This window comes from Pan troglodytes, chromosome 12 (genome assembly GCF_028858775.2).
Source record: "Pan troglodytes isolate AG18354 chromosome 12, NHGRI_mPanTro3-v2.0_pri, whole genome shotgun sequence".
NCBI lineage: Eukaryota > Metazoa > Chordata > Mammalia > Primates > Hominidae > Pan > Pan troglodytes.
In genome coordinates, this window is record NC_072410.2 from 24,006,365 (window position 1) to 24,020,263 (window position 13,899).

The window sequence follows — 13,899 nt, forward strand, 5'->3', positions numbered from 1 at the left end:
AACAAACATGAAAAAAAGCTCATCATTGGTCATTAGAGAAATGCAAATCAAAACCACAATGAGATACCATCTCATACCAGTTTGAATGGCGATCATTAAAAAGTCAGGAAATAGCAGATGCTGGAGAAGTTGTGGAGAAATAGGAACGCTTTTACACTGTTGGTGGGAGTGTAAATTCAACTAATTTGTGGAAGACAGTGTGGCGATTCCTCAGGGATCTAGAATCAGAAATACCATTTGACACAGCAATCCCATTACTGGGTATATACCCAAAGGATTATAAGTCACTCTAAAGACATATTCACATGTATGTTTATTGCAGCACTGTTCATAATAGTAAAGACTTGGAACCAACCTAAATGCCCACCAATGATAGACTAGATAAAGAAAATGTGGCACATATACACCATGGATACTGTGCAGCCATTAAAAAGGATGAGTTCATGTCCTTTGCAGGGACATGGATGAAGCTGGAAACCATCATTCTCAGCAAACTAACACAAGAACAGAAAACCAAACACAGCATGTTCTTACTCATAAGTGGGAGTTAAACAGTGAGAACTCATGGACACAGGGAGGGGAACATCATATACCAGGGCCTGTCGGGGAGTTGGGGCCTAGGGGAGGGATAGCATAAAAAAGAAAAAATAATTTTTTTTAAGAAGGAACATTGTTTCACTTGCCTTCTCTGAGAACGGTACAGGAGCACAAGTTCCATTCTAATGATGAGATTGCAGCAAGGTTGAGGATATTTATGTGGCCTGAGGTAGGGAAGCTGGCAGACCAGGCATGGGAATTTCAGATACACTGATGTGTCTTTCCTCTAGTGATATTGCCCCCAAAGCTGGTGGAGGGAGGATAGCAACTCCAGCATGATTGGTTAGGATTGTCAGGTGGACTTGTGGTCTCTTGCTATTTTTAATTCCTAGCTGGGCCTGATAGGTAATTTTGCAAAAGCCCCACTTTATTCGGTTTACCAAAGAGGAGGAAGAAAGTTTAATTTTGTATGCTTTATCACACTGCTTCATTATCAACCTCAACAAATTTTTTGACACTTTTTATTACGTAAATAACTCTGTGCAGGTTAATGGGGATAGAGTTTTTGGACATTGCTTGTTCTTAAGAGTCTAATAAATGTGTGAGGAAGACATCCAGAAAAATTTAGAACATAAATTCTTCTATAATCTATATATAAATATCAATTAAGAGATGATCATTATGCAGTGGAGAAGACAGAGAAAACCTGGAGAATATGGAATTCCAGCTGAGCCTTAGAAATGTCTTAAGTTAAATGGAGAAAAGAGTGAGGGCAAGGCTCATTGAACAGATGATAAAATACTTTTGAATATATGTATTAAGAATGTGTTGGCTGGGTGCAGTGGCTCATGCCTGTAATCCCAGGGAGACCTAGGCGGGAGGATCTCTTGAGCCCAGGAGTTCAAGACCAGCCAGGGCAGCATAGGGAGACCCTGACTCTACAAAATTTAAAACAATTAGCCAGTTGTGGTGGCACATGCCTGTGTTCCCAGCTATTTGGGAGGCTAGGCTGAGAAGATTGCTTGGGCCTGGGGTTCGAGGCTGCAGTGAGCCGTGATCATGCCAACCTGGGTGACAGGGTGAGACCCTTAAGTGTTGCATAGTTTGTCTTTCATAGAGGTATTCTTGGAGGTATCAAGTAGGAGGTAAATTTGGAGAAGTAGGAAGGGACAAAATTACAGAAGTACTCTGAATATTGGATGGGTTTAGACTTAAATAGATCCTTGCTATTCAAATAAATCAGAAATTACAGCACAGCATGATTCAACATGTGGTCTCTGTACCAACCAAATAGGGATCTCCAAGCAGATTTATAGAAATGTCAAATCTCAGCCTGTAAATAAGAATCTGCATTCACACAACATTCCCAGATGATTCTTAAATTCAATAAAAATTGAACAGTACTGCTCTAGTGAGGAGTCGTTTCATTCTGTTATTCTAAATCATGTTTATAACTAGCAATACATTTTTCAACAGAAACCATGTAAGAAATGGTAGTTAGGAGTTCAGTCCAGCCCCTGGGGGTTTAAATGCTTCATAATTTGAAATATTCTGTAAGATCTAATGTTGAGGTTCCAGGTGGGGCAGTAACTGTTACAATGAAGAAGAGTTGTGTCTTGTTTAGAGAAGAGAAAAAAGGGAAATAAATCTGCCGGCCTGTCTAAGTGCTGGGTTACACAGAGTGCATCATAAGGTCAGTGACTGGGGAGATCCTGATTCTGTAATTCCCTAGGTAGGATTTTGGAGAACAGCAGCTGTGTTTTGAGGAAAGATCTAAGATGCTCATAACAAATTCTTTTTTAACACAATGGTAGCCTTGATTCAAGGAAAGAAAAAATTGTTTTCCTAAGTTACACAATCTCTAAGATATGTTGTCAAGTAAAATAGCATGATGCAGAATAGTATGTATAGTATGCTAAAGTGAAAAATCTCTAACATTTGTTATTTTGCATAAGTGTACATATATATAGCTGTAGTATAAATTTCTAGAAATGAAATTATTTGAACAGAAGCTATGTGCATTTGTCATGTTGATAGATTTTATACCATTGTTCTCCATAAATATTGTATCAGTTTACACTCCCACCGGTGATATATAAGGACGCTATATCCATGTTACTGATCTTTGCCATGTGATGGTTAAAAGGGGGTATCTCAGTGTTGTTTTAATTTGTGTCACTAAAGGTTGAGATTGAACATCTTAATATTTAGGAGCCGTTTCTGTAAATGTTCACATTCTTTGCCAATTTTTCTATTAGAGTATTTTTTTAAATCTTTTTTATTTCTAGGGATTATTTCTATATTCAGGAAATTCACTCTTTGTGATATTAATTGCAAACCTTTTTTCTTGTATAGAGTAGCAACAGCAAACGTAGCTCGCTAATAGCTATTTTGGACAACACAAGCCTAGAGGTAGACTCTTTAATTTGCTTCTGATCCATATTTCTGTAGAACCATGATTACCAAAAGGATAGTGTAGGGAATGTCTTTGAAAAGCATGTTCAGTACCATTTGGACAACACACAGAAAAAGTTTTATAAATTTTAAGAAGGTAAAGTTTGATGAAATCCTCTTAGCTGGTGGGAAATGGTTAAAAAAAATCTAAGAATATTATCAATTTTCAAAATGTATTGATGTAAGAAATCACAGAGCTGTTTTAAACTGAATGCCTCTGTATTATTTCCCATTCTTTGTACTAGGTTACCACCAAAGAATATGATTTTGGTCTAGGGGCTCCAGTTTCTGAAGCTGAAAACTACCAGAATACTCTCCAGCTAGAACAAGAAGTGAGAAACCAAGATAGATTCATCTCGACACTGAAATTACAGGTTGCGTTTAGTTACAACATATTTTCCTGACTTAATTTGGGGTGGGAGCCTATTTTGAAACAAGAAGATAGAGAATGAATAACTACTAATTCAGAGCTCATTTAAATGTTATGGGTCTAAAATCATTCAATTTTTATCTTAACCATTTTGATAAACATAGAGTCAGAGTCAGTGAGTGCAAACTACATGTCAAGTGTTGTGTCAGATGTTTTCAGGTATACAGTTTTTACTTAATCATCCCCAACTTGCGAAAAAGTGATGCCGTTTCCATTTATAGATGTGGAAGCTGAAGTTCTAAGAGGTTAAATAATTATGACACTTGAGTAACAAGTGACAGAACTACGATTTCTCCAAACTCCCGTGTTAGCCGGGATTTGAACTCAATTCTCTGAACTTCAAGTTCAGTATTGTTCCTGTTCTCCTGATGTTTGACATGTAATATAGCTATTAATAAAGGCTATTAAAAGAGATTTCTTTTTCCAGGAAGATAGAGTAGACTTACTTTTTTTTATTCCTCCTGCTAAGTACAGCTAAAAACTCTGAACATTATGTATAAAAGAATTTAAGACTTTGAAAGGTGGAGAGGAGAAGGAACATTGGCTAAGGATCTCAAGACACAAAGAACAACATGTTTGTTCCTGGGTTTCTTTTTCTCCGTATGTCCCAGACAGCTGCTAGAAAAACTGGCAACTAGAAATAACAATAGGCACAAAAGAAAGACTGAAGAAAAGGACCAGGAAAGGAGCAGCCTATCAAGGCAGACAACTTTTAAGACAGTAACTATCCACTCCAAGCAAATACCACAGAAAAAACTACAGCCCCATTCCTGCCAGCTCAGGCCAAGTAAAGAGCCTACACTTTCCACGCTTGCCAGACTATAACAAGGAGCCCCACTTGTGCCTCACCTACATTCTTTCTCTACCCACTCCTCCCACACCAGGGTGATATCAGAGAAGGCTAAGTGGGAAACTAGGACTTTTATCCTCACCAGGGGATAAGGAGGCCCTGAACCCCGTGATGTCAGCAGAGACAACATGAGGAGCCAAGCCATCTACTCCTACTTTATAGTAAGAGGCACTCCTTCTTGCTGTGGTGGAGACGTGAACTTCTACCACCTATCAGCAGTAAAGGCCACCCATCCATGGTGTCAGTGGGGGACACGTGGGGAACAGTAATGAGGCACCTCTGGGATTCTTCCCAGGCTGGTGGTAATGGCAGAGGCCTAGTGGGGAGCCTGAACTCCCACTCTTGCCTAGCAGTATCTAGGAACACCACCCTTTCCAGATATCAACAGATGCCAAGTAGAGGAACTGGACTTCTACTTTGATCTAGCAGAAATAAGGCAATGTCCCTTCTTTTTAGTTGGAGCATTGTCACAGGAGGCCTGCTAAAACATAAAATCCAGAGTCTTATAATGCTAGGTCTCAATTTTTAAAAAAGGCATTGTAATCCAAAGAATCAGGAAGATTTGAGAAAAGACGAGAAGCCAACACTGAAATGGAACGGATGTTACAATTATCTGGCAAGGACTTTAAAGCAGTCATATAAATGCTTCAGCAAGCAATTATGAACATGCTGGAAACGAATGAAGAAAAGTTGTCTCAGGAAAAAATAAGAGATATAAAGAAGAACCAAATGGACATTTTGGAACTAAAAAATAAAGTAACTGGTCCACACAAAAATCAGCCTATGAATGTTTATAGCAGCATTATTATAATTGCCAAAAACTTGGAAGCAACCAAGATATCTTTCAATAGATGAATGGATAAGCAAACTGTTGTACACCTATACAGTGGAATAGTATTCAGTGTATTTTAAAAATGAGCTACGTAGCCATGAAAAGACACAGAGTGAACCTTGAAAGCATGTTACAAAGCTGAAAAGGCTACGAAATGTATGATTCCAACTATATGGAGATGATAAAACTATAGAAACCATAAAAAGAGCAGTAGTTACCAGGAATTGGAGGGAGAGGGGATGAATAGGTGGAGCACAGGATTTTTAGGGGAGTGAAACTATTCTGTATGATATACTAATAGTGGATACATGTCATCCTATGTGTGTCAAAACTCACAGAATGAATAACGCCAAGAGTGAACCCTAAGGTAAATTATAGATACTAGTTATTAATAATGTAACAGTAGGCCGGGCACAGTGGCTCACATCTGTAATCCCAGCACTTTGGGATGCCGAGGCGGGCGGATCATGAGGTCAGGAGATCGAGACCATCCTGGCTAACACGGTGAAACCCCATCTCTACTAAAAATAGAAAAAAATTAGCCGGGCATGGTGGTGGGTGCCTGTAGTCCCAGCTACTCAGGAGGCCGAGGCAGGAGAATTGTGTGAACCCGGGAGGCAGAGGTTGCAGTGAGCCAAGATCATGCCGCTGCACTCCAGCCTGGGCGACAGACCGAGATTCTGTCTCAAAAAAAAAAAAATAATATAATGTAACAGTATTATTTCATCAATTGTAACAAATATACCACATTAATACAAAATGTAAATAATAGAGGAAACTGTGTTGAGGAAGAGAGAGAAGAGTGTGTGGGAACTCTTTGTACTTCCTAATCAATTTTTTGTAAACCTAAAACTACTCCAAAAACTTAGTCTGTTAACTACATGAGAGAAAATATTTCCAAATTACATATGTGAAAAGGGCTTAATATCTAGAATATACAAAGGACTCCTACAATTAGCCCCTTTCCCCCCAGAAAAATCTAATTCAAAAATGGGCAAAGGACTTGAACAGACATTTCTCCAAAGAAGATATACAAATGTCAATAAATACATGAAAAAGATGCTCAACATCATCAACCATTAAAGAAATGCAAATCAAAACCATGAGATACCACTTCATACCCATTAGGATGGTTGTTATAATGGAAAATAATAAGTGTTGGTGAGGATGTGAAGAAATTGGAACACTTGCATTGCTGATGGGAATGTAAAATGGAGCCACCATGGTGAAAATCATTTGATGGTTTCTCAAAATTTTAAAGACAGACTAATAGTATCATCCAGCTATTCCACTCCTAGGTGTATATCCTAAAGAGCTGAAAACACGGACTCCAGTAGATACGTATATACAAATGCTCATAGCAGCATTATTCACAGTAGCCAAGAGGTAGAAAAAACCCAAATGTCAACAAATGAATGGATAAACAAAATATGGCATGTGCTTACAATGGAATATAACTCAGATTCAAAAAGGAACGACATTCTGATACATGCTGCAAAATGAATGAACCTCAAAAACATACTAAGTACAATAAGCCAGACATAGGAAGACAAATAATGCTTGATTCTACCTCTGCCTAGAATAGGCAAATTATGGAGATAGAATTGTTGTTTAATGGGTACAGAGTTTTTTGGGGGAGGGGAATAAAAAAATTCTGGAAATAGGTAGTGGTGATGGTTGTACAACATTGATGTCACTGAATTATATACTTTAAAAATGTTAAAATGAAAATTATGTATATATATTTTGTGACAATAAAACATGCTTTAAAAATAAAGTAACTGAAAATAAAAGCTCAATGTTCTCAATAGAATGGAGGAGAGGAATGAATCAGTGAACACGAGACTAGAAAAATAATTACCTAATGTGAACGTCAGAGAGAAAATAGATGGAAAAAAATTTGAATAGAGCCTCAGAGACAGGTAAAACTATGTTCGACAAAAAAGTGAGAGAAAGTGGTGCTAAAAATATTTGAAGAGATAATGGCTGAATTTCCCACAAATTTGACACAAAGACATAAAACAGATGAAAGAAGGTGACGGAATACCTAACAGGAGTCACCCAAAGAAATGCATGCCAAGACACTAAAAAAATCCTGAAAGTAACCAGAGAGAAACCATGCATTATCTATAGAAGAACACCAATTCAAGTGACAGCAGATATTTTTCATCTGAAAAATTGGAGGTAAGAAGGAAGTGGCACAATATTTTTCAAGTGCTAGAAAAAAGCAAACCTGTCAACTCAGAATTTTATATCCAGAGAAAGTATCCTTGAAGGTTGAGGGAAAGTAAAGACATTCTCAGATAAAGAAAAATTAAGATAATTTGTGCCAGCAGAGCTACCCTAAAAGAATAGCTAAAAGTATTTCTCTAACCAGAAAGGAAGTGATAAAAGAAGTAATCTTGGAGCAGTAGGAAGGAAGAACAATATATAGAGCAAAAAATATGGGTAAATGAAATAGAATTTCTTTCTTTCTTTTTTTTTTTGGAGACAGGGTCTTGCTCTGTCATCCAGGCTGTAGTGCAGTGGCATCATCTCTGCTTACTGCAGCCTTGGCCTCCTGGGCTCAAGCAATCCTCCTACCTCAGCCGTTCAAGTAATTGGGACTGCAGGCATGCACCACCATGCCTGGCTGATTTTTTTTTTTTTGGTAGAGATGGAGTTTTGCCATGTTTCCCAGGCTTGTCTTGAACTCCCATTCTTAAGTGATCCACTGCCTCAGCCTCCCAAAGTCCTGGGATTACAGATGTGAGCCACTACTCCGAGCCAAATTTTTTTTTTAATTTTACAAAATTGTATTTAACTGTCGAATGTGGTTTTAAATGCATGTACAGGAAATATTTAAGACAATTATTTTATTAATGGGGAGAGTAAAGGGAGCTAACAGGAGGTAAGGTTTCTGTACTTTCACTTGAACTGTTAAAATGTAGGCTATGATAAGTTCTGTATATATAATGTAATGCCTAGAACAACTGGTAGAAAAAGATCAAACAAGAGTTACGCTCAGAAACGCTATAAATAAATCAACGTAGAATTCTAAAAAATGTTGAGATAATCCACAGGAAGGCACCAAAAGCAAAACTCTTCATGATTTCAACACTTAATAACTACAGTAATCAAGACTGTGATATTGGTGAGGGATAGATACATACATGAATGGTACAGAACAGAGACTCTAGAGATAGTCCTATACAAGTACAGCCAAACGATTTTTTGACAGAGATGCAGATGCAGTTCAGTGGAAGATAGTCTTTTCAACAAGTGGTGTTGGAGCGTTTAGATATAGGGAAAACAGTTACCCTCCACTTAAATCTCACACTTCATAAAAAATTAAATGGACCATAGATGTAAATGTAAAACATAAAACTATGAGACTTTTAGGAGGTAACATAGGAGAAAATTTGCAGGAAGTTAGGCTTGGATGGAAAGTTCTTAGATATGATACCAAAAGCATGACTCATAAAAGGAAAAATTGGTAATATGGACTTAATCAAAGTTGAAGTTTTTGGCCGGGTGTGGTGGCTCGTGGCTATAATCCCTGCACTTTGGCAGGTGGATGGATCACTTGAGGCCAGGAGTTCAAGACCGGCCTGGCCAACATGGCAAAACCCCATCTCTACTAAAAATTACACAAACTATCTAGGCATGGTGGTGCATGCCTGTAGTCCCAGCTACTTGAGAGGCTGAGGTGGGAGGATCACTTGAACCCAGGAGGCAGGTTGCAGTGAGCTGAGATTGTACCACTGCACTCCAGCCTGGGTGAGAATGAGATTCTGTCTCAAATATATATACACACATATATATATATGAATATATATACACACACATATATATGAATATATATACACATATATATGAATATATATACACACACATATATATATGAATATATATACTTCTGTGAAGTATCTCTTCATGTCTTTTGCTCATTTTCTAACTGAATTGTTTGCTTTTCACTATTCAATTTTAAGAGTTCTTCATTTGATGCAATAGGTATGAGTCCTTTAGAAAATATGTGGTTTGTAGTTAGTCTTTTACTTTGCAGAAGACCCGCTAAGATGATGAAAAGACTAACTACAAGCCACATATTTGCTAAAGGACTCATACCTATTGTATCAAATGAAGAACTCTTAAAGTTGAATAGTGAAAAGCAAACAATTCAGTTAGAAAATGAGCAAAACACATGAAGAGATACTTCACAGAAAGATGTCTGGTATACTAGAAAAAGATGTTCAGCCTCTGTAAACATCAGGGGAATGCAAATTAAGGCCATGATGAAATAACAATACAGTAACTAAAGTAAAAAATAGTGACAATACCAAATGCTGGCAAGGATGAGGAGAAACTGGATCACTCATCCATTCCTGGTAAGAATATGAAATGGTACAGCCACTCTGGAAAATAATTTGGCAGTTTTTGGTAAGACTAAACATACATTTACCATACAACCCAGCAGTTGTACTCCTGGGCATTTATTCTAGAGAAAGGAAAACTTATATCTACTCAAAACTTATATCCTACTCAGTTGTTCATAGCGGCTTTGTTCTATTCCCAAACTGGAAACAACCAGTTTTCCTTAATTGGTGAATGGTTAAACTGTGGTATTCCATACCATGGAATATTATTCAGCAATAAATAGGAATGATCCTATTTGGTTCAAATAACAACTTGCGTGGATCTAAAGGACGCTGTGCTGAGTGAAAGAAAGCAATCTCAAAAGATCACATGCTCTATGATTTTATTTATGTAACATTCTCAAAATGACAAAATTGTACACATTGGTGGGAAGAATTGAGGGCAGGGAAGGAGAATATAAAGGGGCAGCAGAAGAATGGTCTTGTTGTAATGGAACAGTTCTATATCTTGAGGTGGTAGTTACAGAGATCTGCACATGTGAGAAAAATCATATAGAACACCATGCACATGGTGTATCTGGGTATGATATACTATGTTGTTTATGACACAACTATCAGCGGAAACTGAGTAAAGGGCGTATGAGACTTCTCTGTACTACATTTGCTTCCTGTGAATCTTATTTAAAAATAAAAATTTTTAACAAAACTACTTGAGTACCTATAATACTGGAAATTTTACTTGAGCTCTTATATAATGTCTAATGACAATTCTACAAATTCTAGGCATTCTGTCCCTTTAACAGAAGAAACTCAAGAGACTCTCATTTATTTTTTTTCTTAAGTCAGGTGCATCTTCTAGGATCAAGAAAATATGGTAAATTCCCCAATTACATAACTGGTAAAGAACTACAACAGGATTTAAACCTAACTCTGCCGAAGTCCAAAGCCCATATCCTTTGTGTTACTCCAGACTGCCTCTTCTAAAGTACTTTTGTCTTGGAATTGAGTAAAAGTAAAGTTCATGAGAGAAGGGAGGGGAGTGTTCATTTATATTACTAATAATTTGTTTTATTTGCTTACTTAATAATTTGAGGATTATATGTGAGATACGTAATAAATGATGCAGAAACAAGTGATGTGTTGATACAGAAATGAGACAATACAGTCTTTTAAGTTGTTTAGAATCTAGTAGAAGGGACAGGGAAATAAATGATTTTAATGCATCTTATAAAATATTGAGATAAACTTATATAAGAGGCTTTATGGGCACACATACTGGAAAGGAGAAGCATTTAACATCTCCTGGTGCAGTGGGAAGTTAACAGACATTTTTAATGTGCTCTTGTTGCTGAGAAACATGGCATAGGAAAAGCCACGAACAAAGATGAAAAACACAACTTGAAGTTTATCTGTTTCACATCCTGTAGTTTGTCTGTTTGTTTTAAAAGAAAGTAGCTGAAATAATAAGGGTAGGGTAAAATAAGTAAACAGCGAAAGCCTGGGATGACAATAACGAACAGATCATTGTACCTAGTTTCTGTGCATGTTGCTAGAGGTGGGCTTTGGATTAAGCTTTAAAATTTCTAGAGGCAAAGGCAAATAGAAATATTAGTTAAATAATTAATGATTGTTAGGGTAAGAACAAACCAGGTTTCCAAAAAAGGCACATATTTTCCTGAAATTGAAGCCTAAGTAGGGTTTTCCTTGAGGATTCTCATAAGGAGGGTTCTGTGATAACACTTCAATTTCAAGTGTGTACATTTCAATAACTCCCCTAAAAGAAGTTTTTAAATGAATTTAATGAGATTGTTTTTTATAGTGTGTCTGGTGGTGGGAAGTTAGGTTGGACGGGTAAGTCGAGTTGGATCGTAAATGGCATTTTAAAATTTTATTCTCAGTGTCATGAGGCAACATAAGGTTATAGGAATGACCTCAAATTTGCATTTTCGAAGAATTTTTGAGAGCAGATGGGAGAAGGCCAAAAGAGAAGAGAGTAGGAGACACTGGATTAAAATAATGACTTTAATTATGCCTCTTGGTGGGCTATTTACTGGGTACAATAAATGGCATTGTAGCATATTTAGTTAAAAATAATTCATGACTTTTAGGATATTTTTATGTGGTGACAACTTATAAAGTTTTTTTGAAGACAACTTTGTTTTTAATGGTTTGGAAGACGATAACTCTATAGCTGTTTGAAAAGGGCAACCTCAGGGCAAGAATAATGCTAGAACTAAGAGGTCAGGTATTTAGCAATTTCAGATGCTCCTTACAGACTGAAACTTCTGTGTGCGAGTGTTTTTTGTTGTTGTTTTTAATGCATCTTTTACAGGGTACTAACACAGTATCTTAGACACAATAGGTGCTCAATAAATATTTGTTAAATACACAATGAGAGACAAGTACTATGGAAAAGAATTTGTACCATGACTTTACCTCGTAGTTATTTTTGTTATTGCACTTAACATATTGTCTTTGTATTTCCTCAAGTAAACAAAAAGTTCCCTGAGGGCAGGTATCTAACCTATCTTTGTATTTTTGGAATTTAATATAGTTCCTGACATAATCATTGTTCAATGGGTCTAATTTTTTTTTTTTTCCTTTAAAGGCATTTGGATACCTTTGTGATAGAAAAGGCCCTTTTCTTCATCCACTGATGGTTTGATAGTGGGCTGGGAAGGAAAGCTGTGTTCCTCCACATTAGGCAGCAAATACTTGATTGATTTGATATTTAGCTTAGTCAAGTAAGTTACTGATACTTTCAAAAGGACTTTTTAAAAAAGAGTTAATATACATATATATGTATATATATATGTATATATACTTTTTTTTTTTTTTTTGAGATAGAGTCTTGCTGTGTCACCCAGGCTGGAGTGCAGTGGCAGGATCTGGGCTCAGTGCAATCTCTGCCTCCCAGGTTCAAGCAATTCTTGTACCTCAGCCTCCCAAGTAGCTGGGACTACAGGCACTCGCCACCATGCCCGGCTGATTTTTGTATTTTTAGTAGAGATGGGGTTTCACCATGTTGACGAGGCTGGTCTCAAACTCCTGACCTCAGGTGATCTGCCCGCCTCAGCCTCCCAAAGTGCTGGGATTACAAGTGTGAGTCACCATGCCTGGCCTAAAAGAGTTAATATATTTTAATAACAATAATTAGAAATTTAATTAAAAGAACTCTTAATGGTATTAAAATTAATTTCAAAGCTATTGAAGTTTCTTTATTGCAGATATAAATATTTGGCCATTTTTCTAATAGATTGGCTAAAAATCAATAGTAATTAAGTTCTTTTTAAAATAAACTATAAATTGTCTTGAAAGATATTGCTATAAAATTTAAAATTTTTATTTAATATATTTTTTCAAATAGGTAATACATTCACATGGTACAAAATTCAGAAGGCACAAAAAGGTATAGAGTTAAGTTTCTTTGCCAGGGAAGCAAATCTCCCTTCCTGATTCCAGTCACACAGTTGCACCCCAGAAAAAAGCTAAGGAATTATTTTAATGTGATTTTTTTTTTCTGATAATAACAGATTGAAGATCTCAAACAGACAAATCATGGCTTGGAAGAATATGTTAGGAAACTCTTGGATAGTAAGGAGGTGGTAAGCAGTCAAGTAGATGATTTAACCAGCCACAATGAGCATCTTTGTAAAGAATTGATTAAAATTGACCAACTAGCAGAGCGACTCGAAAAAGAGAAAAATTTTGTGGTGGATTCCGCCAACAAGGAACTTGAAGAAGCCAAGGTACCAGATTTACCACGGATAAGGATTTTAATTTTACTTTAAACATCATGTAATTTTTAAATGCAATGGAAAAAGTAGCATTCTCATTTGTATAATTTGGAAGCTTTTTAGATTTGACAGTATATTTAAATGTCTGTTCTAAGGATTAAATTGTTTCTCACATTTTACTTCTTTTAACAAATTCTACTCAAAACATTTCCTAAGTAATACGCAGTCATTGTAAAAAATTTCAAAGCAACAGGAATGTTCTGTGAACTAAATGTTGCTCCCACTTCCCAATTCCTCTCTCCTCTGCAGAGATATCTACAAACTAATAGATACATTTATTTTCGTCTATTTTCACACATGTAATTGATTTCAATACCCATTAAAAAAGATTTTTACCAAACTAAAAATAGAACTGCCATGTGATCCAGCAACACCGCAGCCGGGTATACATCCAAAAGAAAGGAAATCAATATGTCACAGAGGTGTCTGCACTTCCGTGTTTATGGCAGCACTATTCACAATAGCCAAGATATGGAATCAATCTAGGTGTCCATTAACAGATAAGTGGATAAAGAAAATGTATATATACACAATAGAATGTCATTCAACCATAAAGAAGAAAAGAACGCTCTCATTTGCAGCAACATTAATGAGCCTGGAGGACATCATGTAAAGTGAAATAAGCCAGGCAGAGAAAGACAAAT

At 36.6% G+C, this 13,899-nt stretch overlaps 1 protein-coding gene across 32 annotated transcripts in view; it reads left to right on the top strand.

Annotated features, from left to right (window-relative positions):
* TSGA10 (testis specific 10) overlaps nucleotides 1–13,899 on the top strand; it is a 165,820-nt gene that overhangs the window by 24,674 nt on the left and 127,247 nt on the right. For 14 of the 32 annotated variants that reach the window (XR_010149296.1, XM_054678028.2, XM_063789492.1 and 11 more), the window contains exons 2-3: nucleotides 3,237–3,365; nucleotides 12,992–13,207. Coding sequence is in view for 12 of the 32 variants with exons in the window: in XM_016949068.3 (XP_016804557.1) it covers nucleotides 3,237–3,365; nucleotides 12,992–13,207 (345 nt within the window). In the remaining 20 variants the exon portion in view is untranslated. Of the gene's footprint in view, nucleotides 1–3,236; nucleotides 3,366–10,300; nucleotides 10,333–11,948; nucleotides 11,974–12,066; nucleotides 12,203–12,991; nucleotides 13,208–13,899 lie in introns of those variants that run through there. The other 18 variants (XM_063789488.1, XM_063789495.1, XM_063789489.1 and 15 more) reach the window with 4 other exon arrangements.